Source organism: Mirounga angustirostris, unplaced genomic scaffold, assembly GCF_029215605.1.
Source record: "Mirounga angustirostris isolate CCGP_5_RB_7025 unplaced genomic scaffold, mMirAng1.0.hap1 SCAF_5, whole genome shotgun sequence".
Taxonomy (NCBI): domain Eukaryota; kingdom Metazoa; phylum Chordata; class Mammalia; order Carnivora; family Phocidae; genus Mirounga; species Mirounga angustirostris.
Window position 1 is genome coordinate 4,842,588 of NW_026991713.1, and position 19,422 is coordinate 4,862,009.

Here is a 19,422-nt window from a genome sequence, read left to right on the forward strand (position 1 = left end):
CCCCCAGGCTCAGGCTGGTGCCACACCCAGCGTATCACCCCCCTTTGAGTCTCTCAACACCTGTACCTGAGCAGCCCCCGGCCCAGCCCAGGGGTCACCCTGAGACCCGCCGTCCCCTCTCTGCCCACTGTGAACACTGGCCACCTGTGCTTCGGCTTCCCCACCCACACCATGGACTCGGAACTCCAGCGCCCAAAGGAGACCGTGCCCGGGCAGTGGCGTGCCCCGCGGGGGACACTTGCTGGGGCATCTTCAGCAGTGACTCTGAGGACAGGTGTGTCCCCAGAAGCTCCCACCACAGCTCAACCATTCGCTCTGTGGTTTTCTCAGTCTCTCCCTTCTAACCACCACACAGGGGGCCTGTCACACCCCAGGCTATGGAAGGAAACGAGGAGGGTCTGGGGAGCCAAGGGACTGCCCAGAGTCCATTGAGTGTGACACCCAGCAGAGCCAGCGAGCCTGGCCCGCGGTCCTCCTACCCCGGTGCGTCGGCTCGGAACCCGCCTCCCACGCTGCCCCAAGCTGGACGGGCCCTCCTCCTTCCATTCCTCTCCAGCTAGGGGCTGAGGTTCCCTTTCTAGCCCAAGTCCAAGTTGGGCAAACAAAAAAGAACCTTGCTGTGAGCCACTTGGGGAGAGGAAGGGTGGGGAACAAGAGGCCCTCGTGTGACTTATCTTCCCTCCAAAATAGAAGTGAAACCCCAGCTTCCCCGGTCTGTGGCCTCCTGGCCAGAGGTGGGCAGGCCCAGCGCAGACACCGGCAGATGCTCCTGTGCAAACCACAGGCAGCCTCCAAGGGCACTTCCGGGTGAGACCCACAGCCTCTCCCCACTGGGCAGTCCTTCGTGGAGCCTGTCCCCCTCCCCAGTGCAGGACAGGAGGGCAGGGCCGAGTCCCAGTGTCTCTTGCCTGGGCCCTGGGTGGGCCTGGGGTGAAGGGGGAGAAGGTGCTAGAGCCCTGGTGAGGCTCCAGGGTGCCCCTGGAGAGTGCATGGCCCAGGAAGGGGGTGGGGCAGAGCCAAACTGGGAGAGGGAGGGCTGACTGTAGGGCTCCTGGGGGCATCTGCCTGTGGCCACCCTGGTTTGGGCTGGAGCCCACGTGGGGCTGCGGGCTGAAGGGGACCCCATGTGTGGACCTCTCAGTGTCGCCCCCACCTGCCCATAGAGGAAGCCCCAGCAGAGAGTGAATGGCGGGCCTCTGGTCGGTTCGGCTGATACACCTCCAAGGACCCCTGGAGAGAGTAAGGCCCCTGGCAGGGACCTGGAGGCAGAGTCCTGCCTTTCTCTGGTGCCTACCTCGATTTGGACCTGGCCTCCAGAGGCCTCGGAGGACACCAGGTGACCCCAGAAGGCCGAGCCAGACCCTGAGCAAGGTGGCCACCTCCTTGGGCCCCTCCCACTGGTGTCCAGGCCTGGCATGTCTCACCGGCTCCCGGCCTGCAGTCCGCGGGAAGGGATGGTCAAGTGAACGAAGAAGGGCAGAGGAGCTGGGCTCCACCGGGTCCGCCACGGGCCCCCCAGGCTCCTCCTGCTGCTGGCTGCCACCCCACTGACAGCCAAGGCTCTAGTCCTCCCTCTCCCCTGTCTATCCCTGAATGGAGCCCCCGTGTCCTCCTTGGTACCTGGGGGTCATGCCCAGCCCTGAGAGATTAAGGGGGGGCTGCCTGGCTCTGCTCTAGCTGCCCCAGGAGCAGGGCCCACTGGCTTCCTCTTCACGTCCAGGTGAAAGGCACAGGAGGTAGGCAACCTGGAAGCCGACCGTGCCCCCAGGCCAGGCCCCGACATGACCCTCTGGTAAATGGGATGACAATGCCGTTTCTAGCCCCGTGTCAGCTCCATCCGCTCCTCAGCAAACAGATCCCACTCACACCCTGGTTCCAGTCCACCTGGCTCTGGGTGCTAGCCCCCAGCCCTCACAGGGTCCCTGGCTGAGCAGGAGGGGCCCGTGCCCCCCTGCACTCCCCCCCCCGGGCGCCTGGCAAGCGCCCTGACCCGCCGGACTGCGGAGGGCACAATGGAGTGCCCTTGTCCTGGAATGGCTCCCCATTTCCCAGCTGTGAGGCAGGTTCTGGAGCCAGGATGGGGAGGGCCGCACACGGCCCTGAGCAGCCCTGAGCCCAGGCTGGGGTGTGAGAAGTGGTGGCCCGGAGCGGAGGGGGGCGGGGGGGTGGGGCACGGGCGTCAAAAACGCCACAAACATAGTGGCTTAAAACAACCCCAACGTGTTGGCTTACGTTTCTGAAGACCAGAAGTTCTAAATCAGTTTCACGAGGCTAAAATCAAGGTGTTGGTGTGACTGGCTCCTTCTGGAGGCTCTAGGGGAGAATCTGTTTCCTGGCCTTTTCCAGCTTCTAGACGCGCCCAGGTGCTTGCTCAGGCTCCTCCCACCCTCACGGGAAGCACTGTGGCACCTTGGATCTCTGCTTCCATCCCGCCACCTCCTCCCCTGCCCTGCCCCCCGGGGCCTCGCTCTTATGAAGACCCTTGTGATGACACTGGACCCCCATCTCAAGATCCTTCACTTAATCACACTCGGAAAGTCCCGTTTGCCTTTAACATAGTCTCAGGTTCTGGAGGGCCAGGGTGGGGACATTTTGGGGGGCCATTCTTCTATGGACCACACCCAGACTGCCTCAGGGGGGCAGGAGGCTCAGGCCCCAGAGCGGCAAAGAGGCAGGGGTGGCGTAGGGGGAGCCAAGCACAGGCCCCCAGCAGCCTCCAACCCCCACGCCCAACCAATGGATCACCCTGGAGCCTTCAGCCAACCTCCTCCGGCCCCTCAGAGACCCCCCTGAGGGGGTGGTAGACACGCAGGCTTTGGAGTTGGACCTAGGTTAGATCCCAGCATCTGCCCTGACTCCCTGGGGAGACCTGGGCAGTTCCCAAACTTCTCTGAGCCTCAGTTTCCTCCCCTGCAAAATGGGGCCGACGAGCCCGACCTTGAGGGCTGCTGGGGAACAACAGGAGCGCCGTCAGGACTCGGGTTTGGTCAGGGCCCAGCACAGGTCAGCCCTCTGAGTGCAGGGCTCCCAGATGCCCAGGATAGGGGAGTGCATACAAGGTGGCTGCCTCCAGCCTCCAGGTTCTTACCAACACCCACCTCTCTTGGTCCCTGCGCCGTGACCTCAAGTCAGACCTGGGGTCAGACCCCCGGGCCCTAACATTAGTGTGGGATCTTGAGCAAGTCCATCCCCCCCACCTCAGTTTCCCTCTCTGTAAGCTGAAGATAATCATCCCAGCTACTTGGAGGGAGATGATGGGGAGGGAGTGTCCCACGCAGGGCAGTGTGCCAGGCCCCGCATGCGCCCACACTCCACCCTGCTTGGGGCCTCCCCTCCCATACCTAGAAGGTGGGGTGGGCGCCAGGCTCTCTAAACCCCAAGCATTCGGGCCGGTTCTGGCCCGCAAAGAATAAGAGTTAGCACTAACTCCATAACGATTAACACCCTCTGGCCCAAACACATGCCCAGGGGACCCGTGTTAGGCAGGCCTTTAGGGCTGAGGTTTGGAGAGCTCCCTCTCGCCCCTCAGCTCATGAGCATGACCTTCATGGAGCTAGAGGCCCCACCCCTGCATGGCGTCCAGACCCCGTGAGGAGCTAACTGGGGCGGCCCAGGAGGAATGCATGGACAGAGCGGAACACCACCTGCCATGTCCGGGCCCTTGAGGGAGGAGGGGAGGGGAGACTCCAGGTGGGAGCAGCAGGTCGGCCTCCTGAGTCCCCGGCCTGTCTGGGGCCCTGCACTCGGCTTGGCTCAGGGGACAAACCCGCCAGCAGAGAAGTAAGGGCCAGTGGGGCCTGGCACCCACCACTCACTCAAACATCTCCTGCACACCCAGGAACCGACATTCTGGAGGAAGGAATGAGGCGTAGCTGGGCCAGCTGCGCAGTCAGCACTCACCTGTGTATCTTCTTCCGGGCACTAAACGCGACCTACAGTGACCTCACGCCTTTCCTTATGTCCCTGTTTATCTCCTGACTCCTTCCCCGAAAGCCGGCTCAGGAGGCTGTTCTGCTGCCTCTCGGCCCCGGGAGCCGCCCATTGTCAGGGAGCGAAGGAATCAATGAGGGAACGAACTGAACGATGAATGTCTAAGTGACTGCACGGATCCCGTTCTCATAAGAGCAAGCTCTGAGGAGGAAAGAGGCACAGGAAATTTAGGGGATGTGCCCAGGGTCACTGTGGTGGGCTGAATAGAGTCCCCAGAAATTTGTGTCTACTTTGGAAACAAGGTCTTTGCAGATGTAGTCAGTGAAGGATCTTGAGACAAAATCATTCTGGATGAGGGTGACCCTAGAGCCAATGACCGGTGTCCTTGTAAGAGAAAGGAGAGGGAGTTTCGACAACAGAGGCCCAGGAGACAGAGGCAGACGGCCACAAGCCAAGACACCACTTGAAGCTGGAGGAGGCAGAAGGATACCCCCCTAGAGTCTTCGGAAGGAGCACAGTCCTGCCGACACCTTCGTTTTGGACTTCTGGCCTCTGGAACCACAAGAGAATACACCTCTGTTGTTCAAAGCTACCCAGCTCATGGCAATTTGTCACAGAAGCCCTATGAGACTAGTATGGTCGCACAGATAAAAGGCCTCGGACTCCAAACGAGGCGTGAACAGCTCAGCACGGCAGGCCCTGGAGACGGACACAGCTGTCCTGCATGAGGGCTGCTGTCCTGGGGGCCCTGCAGGGAGCCCTGCAAGAAGGGGCAGGCGGGCAGAGACCAGAGCGGACCCCCAGCCCTGCACTGCTCCCACTCAGGGATGGGCAGAGGAAGGCACTTTGCCTCTCCTTGGCTCGGCACCCCCTCTGCCTGGGGAGGAAAGAGCAGGGGCTCAGGCCCTGCCCTGTCCTCCATGGGTGACAGTGACATGGGCAGGTCTGCGGGGTGCTCTGTGTCCCCCTCTGCACCTCCAAAGGGCGGATGGGAGAAATAACTCCCACGCTGGGCAAAGTGAACCAAGGGACATGAAGGGGTCGGGCGAACAGAAGGAGTACAAGATGGCAGGTGGGAGCGGCCAGGTGCCCAAGGGATGGAAGACTCAAGCTGGGGGAGAGGAAACGTGTTCTTCTGAGGCCTGACAGGTGCTGGAGTTCTAAATTCCATTAAGTGAAAAGCAGTGGAGGGACTCAGGCGGCCTCTCCTAGCAGGCACCTCCCTGAGCTCCGCAAGACTCAGAGCTGGCCCCAGGGTCACACGGGCAGGTGGCTGTCTAAGCCAGTGCCTTCCCCTCTGTCTGGACACCCCCAGCAGGAGACCCCGGCTGGGGGAGAGGGGCTCACAAAGCTGCTGGTGGTGAAAGCTCAGGAACCAGCAGACTCCTGAGGGCCCCTCCAACCTCATCCCTACAGGCCCACCCCAGCACGAGTTTGGGCTTGAGTTCCACACTACATACTATGTGCTGGGCACCGCGCAGACAGCTTGAATATGTATGTTTTGCACTTAATCCCTACAACCGCCCTGTGAGGTGGACACCCTTATGAGCCCATTTTATGGCTATGGAAATTAAGGCCCAGAGAGGTTGACTGACTTGCTCAAGGCCACACAGCAGGGAAGAGGCAGAGCTGGGAATGGAACTAAATCTGTTTGGCTCCTACCACTAAACCAGAGAATGGGGGGGGCGGGGCGCTCAGCATCTATCTACTGAACTCTGAGACAAGAGAAATCAACTCTTAGGACATTGTGCAGTCAGTGGGTCACTGAGATTCCCCAGTGAGAGTCCCTCCTTTACTGTCTCCACATCAGCCCGGTAAGGAGGAATGCACACGCCCATTGACAGGGAAACTGAGGCAAACCCAGCCCCAGGCAGTCGGCAACTTGGTAGGGGACAGAAGCCAAGCGCGCAGATGATGGGGTCCTGCCTAGTGCACAGACAAGGGTCTCAGGCTGGTGGCCCCATGCCCACTAGGATGCTCAGCAAAGTCTCCATGAACAGAATCGATGTGTGGCCACACTGACAGCCGGGTTCCTGGGGGCTAGGACCACAGCCAGCGGAGCATCTGGCAACACTTTTCTGCCAGGTGTGTGTGTGTGGGGGGGGGGGGGACGGCATCCACAGCCCCCCCTGAACAGCCTCTCACTCTCTTCCCCTCCCTTCCCTTTTCCTTTTGGTGGAAATGTCTACTTTGAAAAGGGATCAGGAACAGACACGCTGGGGAATCCCACTACATAAACCATCTCTTTTCCGGATCCCAGCCTTGCTCTTCATACAAAGCTTGGGGGTGGGGGGACTTCCCACGCCCCTGCTAGTCTGGGAAAGGCCCCCAGGGGGGAGGGTCGTCTCAGGAATGCCAGGCAGCTGCTGCACCCCTGCTGACAGCTGGGAGGACAGGGGCCGCTCGGGGGAAACTACCCGCCCACCCCCTCAGACCAAAGGGACCTTTACTCTGAGACAGGAAGCGCAGCGGCCACCCACCGACAGCGCCCTTGAGGCTCGTCTGCGAAATGGGAAAAATACTTCCTGCTCTCTTTACCTCCCAGACTGCCATGAGCACCGGGGCGCAGACGTGGGAAGACCCCCGGGTGGGAGGCAAGCACGCAGGCTCCAGGCCCACCCCGTCGCCCACCAGCTGGGCGCTCCGGGACGATCCCCGAGTCCGCGGTCTCGTCCCTCCCTTCTAGAAACACGTTGCACTAAACTTCCCTCTCCGCCCGCACAACTCCGGCGGAGCAAGTTCTTTGCGAACCGTGAAGTGCCGCGGCGTTCCTCGCCTGCGGGCCCGACGGAAGGCTCCCTCTCCTCGGGCTCTGGCGCCCCGGGCCCGGCGGGCGGGCCGGGAGGGCGCGGCCTTACCTGTTCCAGGTGGCGTTGGCGCAGGCCCGGCGCTGCTGCGTGCCCCGCTCGTCCGCGCCGGCGGCAGCCGGCTCTCTCTTGCCCAGGTCACTGAGGCTGGGCGAACTCATGAACTTCAACCTGCGGAGAGTCCTCATGGTGACCCCGGCGGCCCGCTCCGCGCCCACGCGCGCCCGGCGCCGCGCCCTGCGCCACGCCGCGCCGCGGGCCCCGGCCGGCACTGCGCCCTCTACGAGGAAACTTGGGCGAGAGCAGGAAGCTGAGCGGCCCTCCGGGGTCCCGCCCCGGTCCCGCGCCTCCGCCCCGGGCCCCGCGCCGGCTGGCCCGCCGGGTTAATCATTGCTCCGAACGGCCGCAGCGGAGAGCGCCAAGAGCGCGGCCGGCAGCGCGGACCCGGCGCAAACGGAGGCGGCGGCGGGGGCGGGGCCGGGGGCGGGGCCGCGCCGGAGGGGGCGGAAACAGGGGCGGCCCCGTGCAGGGTTGAGGCGGGGCCTCATGCAAAGGGGCGGGCTCGGGGGCGGGACCACGAGCGGGGGCGGGGGCTGCTCTTCCTTGGCTGCGACAGCCCCAAAGCCCCGTCGATGTGCCCTTCCGGGTCGCGCTTGGACCCCTGGGGTCTTCGGAGGGCCACCTGCCCACAGGAAACCAACACTCATGGGACGCAGAACCCAACCCCAAGGGTCCCCCCTGAGGCGGCCACTGGGGCCACACCCACGAAGCTCAGTGACTCCTTTCCACCCTCCCCCCCTTTGCCAATGCTTCACCCAAAGTCACCCCCCTCGCCATCCCCACAAAGGCTGTGCCCACACAGATCCCTCAAGACCCTGCCAGGTGGACACAGACTCCTCCCAGGTTCTCATGAAGACCTGGTGGAGACCTCCAGACCCCTTGGGGCACTGGGCCAGGACCCCACCCCACCTAAGCCCAGCCTGGGCATGCCTAATCACCCTTCTCTGGCGTGGAGGGGTTGACAGACTTGGGGCTGGGGGAATCATCAGTGGCCTCTCCACCGCAGAAACCAGCCAAGCTGGTGCTCCACCGGGTATCAGTGATGGTAAAAACAAGTGGGTCCCCTAAGACTCCGTGGCTGGGGAGAGTAACCCCAGTGAAGGGAGGGCGCAGCCTTGGTGCTCTCCACGCTTTACACAGCACTTTTAGATGCTTGGTCTCAGGCCAATCTCCCTCTAAGAGGTAGGAATTCTTTAATTAATTAATTAATTAATTTTTGAGTATAGTTGATACAGAGGTAGGAATGCTTCTTCCCATTTCTCAGTTGAGGAGATGAGGCCTAGAAAGTGAAATAACCTGCCCAACGCCGTATAATCTGCAGATGGCAAAGCTGGGCCAACCCAGGCCTCCTAAGCACACAGCACAGGCATGCACAACAGCTCCCCCCCCCCCCCCGCCTTGTCCCCCCCACAAATCAGACAGGGCACCACAGCATCTCTGCCCTCATTCTACCTCCTGGGCATTTCCTGGGGCCATGCCTATGCTGAGCAAGTTCTGGTAGCACCACAACCCCTGCCCCCTGTCTTCCCATAGACACTTCCCTTGTAAATCAGTGGGGAGAAACAAGGGGCTGATCCTAGAATCTCAGCAGGTGATGGATGCTCAGAGCCCCGCCCCCTTGTTGTACAGAACAGGGAACTGAGGCCCTGAGGCCACTGGGTCCTTCATGCCAGGGTGTGTGCATCTCCTGCTTCCTCTCAATGGCAGAACCAAAGCACCCGCCCCCTGAGAAAGGGATTCCTTCCATGCCATGGATGGGGGCTAGCTAATTCAGTCTGATGCAGTGTAGAGACAGGAATCAGTCTGAAGGAGGCAGTGGCTCAGCCCCCAAAGCGGGGCTCTTTCTGCCCAATGTCCCAGGTGGGATGGTTTGCCAAGATCAGGCCAAGCAGCAGATGAGCTTCTTGTGCGGCTTCGAGGGCCAAGAAAGCCCCATATAAAATGTACGAGAACCTCGCAGGGATACATGGCCCAGTTAAAGTCAATCGGCATTACCCTCACCCTAGGGAGGCAGAGTCATGACCATCAGACTCCCTGGCCCTGAGCGCAAAATCGACGGAGCGGAGACCAAAGACCATGGAGACCCACAGAGCCCATCATCCCCAAGGCCGAGACCTGCACGACCTGGTGTGAGCCTACAGGCCAGGAAGGACTGAGCTGGCCCCTTCCTTGGCCCTGGCAGGTTCTCACCCCTTTAGAAACACCTGGGGAGCCTGTATGCTCCCTCCACCTCCACCACCAGCTGTCCAGGCCGGGAACCAGACACCTCCCTCCTTGCCAGTCATCTCCCCCTTCTCCAGCTGCCTTCACCCTGGGTTAGGCTCCGGGGTTGCCCCCTGGTCATCTGGTGACTTTTCCATCCTAGTGCCATGAGCCCGGAGGGCAGGGACTGTTAAACTGGCTCAGTACTCTATTCCCAAGCCCGGTGCACAGTAGGCATGCGGTGCAGATTGAGGCGAATGGATGGATAAACATCTGTCCGCAGGAGTGGAGGGACTACGTTAGACCATAGGAGTGCCAATGCTTTGTGGAAGGTGCCCCCACTGGACCGCCGGAGACAGAGCCGTGGTAGTTACCAGTGGTGTAAATGGGGCGGAGCAGAGCCGTGGGGATGGACCCTGGGTAGGATGGGATGCGTGGTGGCTTCCCGAGCCAGGGGAGAGGCCTGGCTTTGCTTGCTTGGCACACTCAGGTGGGTGGCGCTCAGCACAGACTCTGGTGCTGGCGGGCAGGCTGGCAGGAGCGGCCAGCTCAATGTGGGAGGGAGGCGGACCCCTCTGGATGAGAAATTAAAGGGAAAATGGGTGGCATGTGGGTGAGGGCAGCCCAGAGGGGGAGGTGGGAGGAAGGGAGAAGAGGAAGCGCTCTGGGAGCGGTGGAGACCAGGGTTCTGGGAGATGTGGCCAGCAAGAAATTCCGGAGGTAGGGATGGCTGAGGGACTTCAAGGCTGTCTGCCGTTTGTGTTAAGGAATTTGCTGTAACTGCCCCCTAGCCCTGGCTAAGGACGTCCGTAAAATCTGTCTACACCCAATAGCCCAGGGCCAGGGTACGGTGGGGACTCAGGTGAAGGTGCCGCTGCCCTGTGTTTAGGTTGGTGACAGGCAGTGAGGGGTACAGGGATATGGGGGTGGGGCTCGACAGCCCGGGGGAGCAGCCAACCCCCAGGGCTGGAATCTGAGGCAGAGGCCAGGAGGAGACAAGGCCGTCCTGATCCCCCAGGGCAGGGGACAACGGGGCGGCCACAAACCAAGTCAAGCCCCTAAATGTGTTCTGCACAGCCTGCAGTGTGGGAGAGAAAACAAAAAACAAGAACTGTACACAGCCAAGGTTTTACAGTGGAGAGATTGACATAGAAACCCTGATTTCTGGCTTCCTGGGAAGCATCAGATGACCAGGCCTCCTGGGCCTGCGGCCTCACGTGACGGCCGTCGCTGAGCTGCTGCCCCCACAGGCAGGCAGAGGGGCTCTGGGCACCCACCAGGCCCCCCACTCACTATGGGCCTTCCAGGCCTGATGAGGGGTTGGGGACTGAGCGACTGTATTGCAAGGGCGGCCCTGGGCAGGGCCCATCCGTGCTGAGACTCAGGGGAGGGAAATGCCCTCTGTCGAAGGGATTGGGAGACTAGGGTCCCAATCCCCCAAACTGCCAGAGTAACCTTGCTCTGGATTCATACCAGGCCAGGTGGCCCCAACCATGCCCTTTCCTCCCCCAGGACCGAAGCTTTAGTTCCCCCCTCCCACCCACCAGTGGGGTGTCGGGAGTTGGTACAGGGCCCTGGTCACCAAGAGGGACCCCAGGACTTGTCCTTCTACTGGGAGAGAGAGCCCTAGATTGAGCAGCCGGAACTGGGGTCCATCAGCCCTGCCACCAAGTCCGGTGATTCCTAGGGCCTCAGTCTGCCCGTCTGTAACAGGGATGGGATTGAGGGTTAGGAGCCCTGCCTGTCACTGCTCCCCTGCCCCAAGCGTCCACAGGTGAGTTTGAAGGACAGGGGAAAATGAGAACCATAAAGCCCTTTAGGGGCCACATGCTACCCACAGACGTGGCCAGAGATGGCGAGCCAGGTGTCTCTGATCCTTGCAGTACGGCTGTGCCGAGGGGCTGGCTCAGAGGTCCTGTCTTCGACCGAAGGTGACCTGCAGGATGGGCCTGGCCCCTGTCCACGGGCTCACGGCACTGAGACTTTGCACCAGAAAGCGCCCTGGGGTTTGTTCAAAATGCCCCGTCCAGCTGCTGCTGGGAACCTCAGTCAGGATCTGTGGGGGCAGGGCCTGGGGGTCACTGACGAGCACCTGAGGGGACTCTCATGGTCCCCCGGGGTCTGCAAGCCCTGAGCCTGGCTCAGCCCCTCACTTCCCGGACGGGCAGCCTGACCGACGCCTGGGACGGACAGCTCTGCACCCCCGGCCTCCAGACTTCGAGTCACCAGGGAGAGTTCTGGAGTTCTGGGACGCCAGCCTGTGTCCGTGTGCCCCCCGAAGCGGGGAGTCAGCCACCCCGACGCGGCCGGGTCCGTGAGGGGGCCCAGGGAGCGGCAGGGCGGCAGGTCACGGGCGTGGACACCAGATCTGTACTGTGCCCTCCAGGTCATCTAGGCTGGGGGGGCGGCGAAGCACATGCCCGAAGTCCTAGTCAGCAAGTGGCAGGGCGGGAGCTGGAGCCAGGCCAGCTTGGGGGGCAAGGGGGTGGACGGCCACCAGCTCTGTCACTGTCGCTAGCGCTGTCCTCAGCCGGCCCGCATCTTGCCCACTTCCAGGCAGTCCGCAGGGAGGGGGCACCTCTGCCCCCTGGTGGCGAAGCCTGGTGCTCCCCCGAAGCCGGCTGGGAAAGTGCCTCCTGCACCCTGGGGTCTTGGACACCCAGGGTGCAGCTTAGCAATGTGCCGGGCACAGGGAGCCACGGCCATGGGAGGAGTGTCCGGCTCACTCCTCCCTTCTCCGGGGTGGGCAGGGGTGGCGACATGCCTGCCCCGCGAGGGGGTGAGGCGGGACAAGACAATTCACGTCACCATGGGCTGTGTGCCAGGGGCCTGTAACTGGTGCCTGTTAGGGCCGCGTGGCAGAATGAGATTCCCGAGTCAGAGCTGTGACGCTGGGTAACTCCAGCATCGCCCGTGATTCGGTTGGTCATCTCTGAAGGCCTTGCAATGCGCTGTTCTCAGTGACCGTCCCGAGGCTGGACAGCCGCCCATCATCCCAGGCTGGATGGGCATCAAAAGTGACACTTGTCATCTTCCATGAGTGGGGGACCTCACAGCGACTCCCGCTTGACAAGCCTGGGGCGGGTGGGTCCTGCTCTCAAGCTGCTCTGGAGGAAATGTCCCTCTTGTGGCCTTAGAGCCGGGCTCAACCATCATTACTCCCATTTCACAGAGGGGGAACCTGAGGCTGACTGGGGTTAAGTTGCTTGCTCAAGGGTTGTCAGCTACGAAGTACTGGAGCTGGGACAGTGTGCGGCTGGTGAGGCAAAGTCCGCCTCCCTCGTGCTTTAATAAACACTGCAGACAGATTTATTGAAAACCTACTACAGGCCAGGCACTGTTCTAGGTGTTGTGGATACAGTGGGGGACAAGAAAGACAAGGTCTCTGCCATCATGGGGTGAGCTCCCGTGCTGTCCAACACCTCCTCACATCTTCATGTGCCCCTCCAGTCTCCTCTCGACCAGCTGAGCCCCCAGCCCCATCCCACTGCCACCAGGACCCCGTCCCGAGCTCTTCCCCAAGTGGGTGGTCTCCAGCCTCTGTTCTCCGAACACTCCCCCTCTGCTTGCTCTGGATCCAGTTCTAGGGGCAGGTGAGGAGGTTCTGATCAGCAGAGGTCCCTTGTCTCCGACACGATCACCCCGTAACCGCATTCACATGATTCTCTCTCCAAACCTGACTTTCCTATCTGTGAATGAGGTCTTGAACAACCAGCTCCCCAGGCCCTTCCGGGGCAGGCGTTGGATAACCCCGATTCTGGTCTATAAATAGGTGCCCGAGGCACAGTGAGGGTAAAAGCCAGAGCAGGAGTGGGGCAGAGCAGAGGCTGCAGGCTTCATAGCGCCCCCAAAACCAGGGCCCTTCCCTGGGGGACCACCTCTCCTGCCAGCCTCTTAACCTCCTGGCGCCTTGTCTCCTCTGTTGAATGGAATGGGGAGACAGAACCATGGGGCCTGCCAGCATGAGTGTGAGGTACCATGAGAGCAGTGACTGCAGACCATGCTTGGGGAGCACTCACTAGGGGCTGGTACATTACCGCCTCCACCCTGACTTTCTTTTTTTTTTTTTTAAAGATTTTATTTATTTGAGAGAGAGAGAGAATGAGAGACAGAGAGCACGAGAGGGAAGAGGGCAGAGGGAGAAGCAGACCCCCTGCTGAGCAGGGAGCCCGATATGGGACTCGATCCTGGGACTCCAGGATCATGACCTGAGCCAAAGGCAGTCGCTTAACCAACTGAGCCACCCAGGCGCCCCACCCTGACTTTCCATAGCAATTCTATACGGAGGCAGCTGCCCCCGTCATCCCCGTTTATAGGGAAGCCAGCTGGGGCCCCCAAAGATTAAATGACTGGTCCAAGTTCACACGGCCAGGCCAGGATTCAAACCCAGGCCGCCCGGACTCCACATCGGTGCACTCGATGACCTCCCTCGCTGATGAGGTCGCATGTGACTGCAGGGGGCCCGGCACAGAGCAGGCCTGGAGTAAACGGCAGCCACCGCTGTTTCTCGTGGGTAATCAACATCACCTCTAGAGGCCAGGTCGGCAGCGTGCGGGGTGGGGGGAGCTGGGGGCCACTGCCACCCGGGTGCCCGTCCCTCCCAGCCTCCTCCTGGAGAACGACCCTGCCTGCCCCATCCTGTGCTGCAACCTTGATTTGGATACAGACACAGCCGTCGGCCTGACGGACTGAGTCCTGGGGGTATCGGCTCTCCTGTTGTGGGTAGACTTGTGTCCCCCAGCAAGACATGTTGAAGTCCTAACTCCTGGTCCCTGTGCACGTGACCTCGTTTGGACATAGGGTCTTTGCAGATGTGACCATGTTGAGATGAGGTCATCCTGGAGGAGGGTGGACCCTAAATGCAATGACTGATGTCCTTATAAGAAGACCCTGTGAAGACACAGAGAGAGAGAGACACTGGGGGAGGACAGCTGTGTGAGGACAGAGGCGGACGGGTGAGAGAGGTGGCCACAAGCCAAGGAGCGCCACGAAATGCCGGCAGCCACCAGAAGCTGGAAGAGACAAGGAAGGAGTCTTAGCCCTGCCAACACCTTGATTTCAGACTTCGGGCCTCCAGCACCGCGAGAGAAGAAATTTCTGTTGCGAACCCTCCAGTTTGTGGGCCTTCATTAAGGCAGACCTAAGACACGACCACAGCACCTTTCCCCTGACGGGGTCTGCACGCCCCCAGGCCCTGGCTTTGACCTCCACATCCGGGAACCGGACGTCCAAACGTGGACAGGTCGGTCCCCCAGCCCAGCCAACCAGAGAGACCTTCGTTCCCTCACCCCTGCTTTCTCCAATAAGAATGCACAAATCCCAGGACATGAGGGGGTTGGGGGTGGACAGCTTTATTTCTCCCTCAGGCGCCTCCTTGGCCAGCAGACTTTTCTTGGAAGAATCCTTGGAAAGAACAACCGCTTGGGATATCGGAACTCATGCTAACAACACAAAGACCTAGGAGGGGGAGCCTGAAAGAATGGGAAGGCTTGGTGCAGGACTGGGGGCCTCAGGAAGTGCTCTGTCACTCAGTGCTCCCTTCCAGGCAGGTCCCAGGGCCCTAGGAATTACTAGCCCCAGGCGGGCATTCCGACCAGCAGGGTATGTAGGAAGAGGCGGCATCCAAACTTGGCCTGCATTCTTGACTTCATAAATAAAGCCCAAAGAGCCCAGGAAGGAGGTGGCATTGGGTTATCTGGACGCTGCCAAGTGCGGGGCTTTGCTCCCAGAGGCTCGTGGAACACCATTCCCCGCAAGAATGTGGTTCAAAGTCCACGAAGGAACGGATTTAATGAAGGGGAAAGACTGCTGAGATTCATGGAAGGGTTGGGGGGGGCTTCCATCTCCCTAGAGGGGTGGGAGGTGCCCCTTCCTGAGTGCCTGGCCCACATATCCCCACCATAACCCGGCCCGCTGGGCAGCCTCATTCCCCACTACACTGAGGTCCTAGATCCTGATGTCACCCACTGGGTCACAGGCCAGTGAAGGGCAGGGCTAGGGTGGACACTGTGGTGCCCACTCCCGTCCCTGGCTTACCGCACGGTGGACTCTGGACTGAATTCATCTGCCTGGAGGCCAGGCCCTTCCACACCTGAAGTCTGGGCAGGTACTGCTCCCCCGCCCTCCTCCCAGCCCCCACTGGGCCAGCGAGCACTGGTCCCAGGCCCGTGCCTGCCGTTCAACCGCCTCTTTGGGCCCGCAAGCCCCTGCAGGCTCAGGACTCCTCCCTGCCCCCAGACACGGCCTCCTGGCCTCGCAGCCTGCTGGGGTCCACCTTGCTGCGAGCACACTCACTTGCTACCCAGCTCAGAGGCTTCAGAGGAAGGCCTTTGCCTGCAAGATTTCCACATTCCCAAGCCTGGTGTCCAAGGCCCTCCACAATCTGGACACAGGCTTCCAATCCTTCCATTACTGCTTCATCCCCCCGCTGAGCCCGTCCAGGCCCCTCTCTGCCACCAACCTCCAAGCAGAAGACAGAGTGACTGCTTGTCCCCCAGACTTTCTGCCTGCTTCCCACCCCGGGCCTTTCTCCGGGCACTGCCCTCCACCCGGGAAGCCCTTCCTCCCTCCCCAACTAATTTCTTCTCCAGCAATATTGATGATAATAATAATACTAAGACAGCAGGGTGTCTTGATCCAGGGCATGGGCTGTGGATTTACCGGTGAACAGTGGTCCACCTCGGGCTGACGACTGCTGTTCAACCATGCCTCAGTTTCCCCATCTGTACAATGAGAACCATAATAACACCTTCCTCCCCGGGTGACTCCCAAGGCTGAAAATGTGTCCACAGATATAAAATGGGCCAGGTGCACCGTGGGTGCTCATCAGTGCGAGCCATTATCACCAGCTGCCCCCACCCTGGCGATGCAGCCCTTTCTCCTCTGCCCCAACTCGGCCAATAACCCCCAGGCCGTCCTTCCTCTGACCGGGCCCGCCTCCTCTATCAGACTGGGTGCTTGCTGAGGCCACAGCTGTGGTGAGCAGAGGCACGAGCTAAGTGCCCGGTAGACACAGACAAAGACTTTTCTTCTTGACCGACTTTGGTCAGGCTCCTCAGAGCCCTCTGCTGGACCGACCTTGGGCTCCCCATCCGTCCTTGTAGGATCCAGTTTGAGCAGGAATCCTGCTGGGCCAGTTGAGCCCAACCCCCCACTCTCCGTATCTTATCACCCTGGCCTGCCTTCAGCAAGAATTCCCTTGAGTCGGTCACAAGAGTGCCCCTTACCCCACAGGTTTCCTCCCCACCCACTGACCCCCGCCCTGCTCCTTGGCTCTAAATCCCCACTTCTGCTTGCTGGAGGGGGAGCTGAGGCTAATTTCTCTCTCCCACTGCAGATCCCCGTCCGCAGCTAGGAAACTCACAAGCTCCGAAAACTCAAGTTTTTTCAGAGACTGGCCGCAAAATCTGGATCCACCCTGATGTAAGGTTATTTGGAGTCCTTGTCTACCCCACTCTGTGTGGATCTAGTACAGAAACAGTCCCTAGGATGTTGCCCTGATACCTCTCGAGGGCTATCAACAGGTTGAATCATCATTCAAAAATCCAGCAGGAGTTCCCAAGTCACATCTGGCCCTGAGGGTCTCAGATAAGAGATGGAGGATGGAGGATTTGCACTGATGGGAAGCTGACACAGAGCGGGTCGGTGGCTGAACTGGATTCCACCGGATTCTGGAGACAGCCTGCCATTTAGTAGGAGCCTTGGAGACAGGTACTTTGCAGACTCTGGAAAGTGCTCTGTAAGAAGCAGTCACCGCTGGGGGCATTAGGATTCTTTTGCATTGACCACTCAAAGGTCAAGAGGCTGGACGATTTAAAGAATGACACAACCTGAAAGCTCTCTCCCTACACACATCTCCTAGAAATGCTAGATAAAAAAATGGCACATCTTCTAAACGCATAACTTTTGTATGTGCTTGTAAGAAAGTGAGGAAAATCACCAGCAACCAGAATGATAATACTAATATTATCATTCAGACTGTCTTATTCCTACACTTAGATGGTATTTAGTATTGATTTTACTGAAGGCCTGAAGAGTGCTTGAAAGATTCGATCATTCAATGCAGAGGGACATTCTCGGTGCTTTAGTGCATCAAGCCCTTTAGCACTTCCAGCAACCTCAGTCATTGCTGTGCCCATTTCACAGATGATGAAATTGAATTGCTGGTCGAGCTGGGATCCAAGCCCAGGCAGTCTGGCTCCCAGAGCTGTATTCTTGAGTCTTACGCTCTACTCACTGTGCTGTAATCAGCACGTCGCAGAAAAAGGCTATGAACTAAAAGCTGGGGTGTTGAGACAGAGGGTAAAACCAGCAGTCAGAAGGGAAGACACTGAGCGAGCAGGTTGGTGCTGGAGAGGCAACTGAGCTAACACAAAGCCAGGGCTCTCGAGGGGCTGCGCCTCTAATAAATGGGTGACCGAGAAAAAGACCTGCCCCCTGGCAAAGAGAGATGACCAAGAAAACTGGTGTATGTCTACCTGAGCTCAAGGGAATTGGCAAAGCACACAAGTCCCCTGGAACCGGTGCGGGCATCCGCCCTCACAGAGGACGCGGCTTGACCAGGATGGTGATAGCCTGGGGCTGCCCACCTGAGCCATCCTAAAGGTGCCCTGGAGGGGCAGGCCCCCAAGCCAGGCCAGGTGTCCACAGACAACACTTGGCTGCAAATAAACTCGTGATCCCAAGGACACAGCGCCCAAGGAAACAGGCCGCCAGGAGGGAAGGAGGCAAACACTACAACTATCAGGACAAAACTCCTGAGAACTTGAGCCAAGAAACTACTGGAAAGAGACTGTAAAGTGAATTTGCTTAACACAGTCAAAGGCATACAAGAAAATAAGAACAGAGCAGGATGTTATAAAAGCCAGCTGCCTACTGGGAAGCCAGCGTCCTGGGCTTGGGGATGGGGCTCAGTGGTCCCAGCTTACTGGGCACCCGGCTAGGTGTGCATGAGGGGGCAGGTTTGGAGGACGGAAAATGTTATTTTTGTACTTAAATACATATGGCTCTATAACAGATGAAGGTGAAATCCTTGTGGATTTTGAAGATGACCCAGGCCGCTTCAGTCATCTCGAGGTTATGGGACCTCACTGGGTCCCTCTCGCAGACCCCCTGAGGATGCTCCCCTCCCTCTCCCCTGCAGTTAGGGGAGCCTGGGGACCTGTTCCAGACACCAGGTCCTTGGATCAAGCCAGACCACAGGAATACCAAGAATGCTGCTCAGCACATCACACGGGGACCCCTTCATGGGCTCCTAGAAGGATCATCCCTTGGGTTTCATTACCAGGAAAACCTGTACTTTCATCTTAAGGGCATTCAAATCTAGTGAGCGATCCTCTTTTTCTCTTTGCTCTTGTTGCTAGGAAGCTCAGAGTCAAAAATCGGTCCATATCTCACAGGTATACTGGACCTCCTGGCACGCTTTATTTATTTATTCTTTCAATCCAGGTGCATCTTGATAATGCTTATAGCAACAACCCAACCACGGGTATGACTTTAGGAACATTTTTCTAATAGCCAAGCACAGGCCCGAGGAGGTACACACACAATCACATCATTGCAATCGCCTCTGATGCAAGGATCACTAGTCCTGCTGTGTAGACAGGCTGCTGAAGCTGTGGGAGGGGAAGCGATGTTCCTGCAGGCACACAGGGGGTCAGGGAGAGCAGAGGGGGCATTTCCTAGGTGGCCCACAGAGCAGGGGAGCCGCCACAACCTGACTCCCTTCCCGGGACCACAGAGGGCCGGGCAGGGGAGCGAGACTCAGGGCCGCACCCTCAGCAGGGGCCGGCCTTGTGCTCAGCAACTCCACCTGCCGGATGTAATCTCCCAGCAGCCCACTGGGAGAGGCTCTGGCGTGGAAAACACAAGGCCACACAGGCAGTCAGGAGGTGACCCTCGGGCCTCCCTCCTGTGCCCTTCACCCACCGCACCTGCTGTCCCTAGACCTGCCCGGCGCTGGGCCATCGCTGGAGCTCAGATAGACAGGGTCTCCCTCCAGGATTGGCCCGTCTCCCCAGAGCCCCAAGAGCTGGGCTTGGAGTGAAGTTAGGTGAGGGTGAGGGCCATTCCAGGGGGGGACCAGACCTGTAGGGCGTGTGAAGGATGAGAGCCCTACCAGGCAGAGGGCGTGGAGGCTGGCGGGGAGAGTGTGCACCATGCTGCCGGCCTTGGGGTGTGTGAAGGTTTCAGAAAGGCCACTGCCTGGGGTTCAGGCCTCTCGAGCCCATGGGCTATCTCCCCTCCCCACCGCAAGCCCGGCCGGCCCTCAGGTTCTGCCGGCTTGAGTCTCCCACCTGGTCCCGCCATCACCAGCATGAGAACACGCGCATGTCACGTGGGGATGATGGCAGGACCTCACGGGGTTGTGGTGATGGTGGAAGGGGCCATGGATGCGAAATGAGGTGCGGGGGCCTTTGGGAAC

The 19,422-nt window shown here is 59.8% G+C and overlaps 1 protein-coding gene across 2 annotated transcripts in view; it reads right to left on the bottom strand.

Moving 5' to 3' along the window:
• Positions 1 to 19,422, bottom strand: part of PRR5 (proline rich 5) — a 52,629-nt gene that overhangs the window by 22,465 nt on the left and 10,742 nt on the right. Inside the window, exon 2 of one of the 2 annotated variants that reach the window (XM_054506733.2) lies at positions 6,789 to 6,908. In XM_054506733.2, coding sequence (XP_054362708.1) covers positions 6,789 to 6,898 — 110 coding nt within the window. In that variant the 5' untranslated portion in view covers positions 6,899 to 6,908. Of the gene's footprint in view, positions 1 to 6,788; positions 7,202 to 19,422 lie in introns of those variants that run through there. The other variant, XM_045872355.3, reaches the window with a different exon arrangement.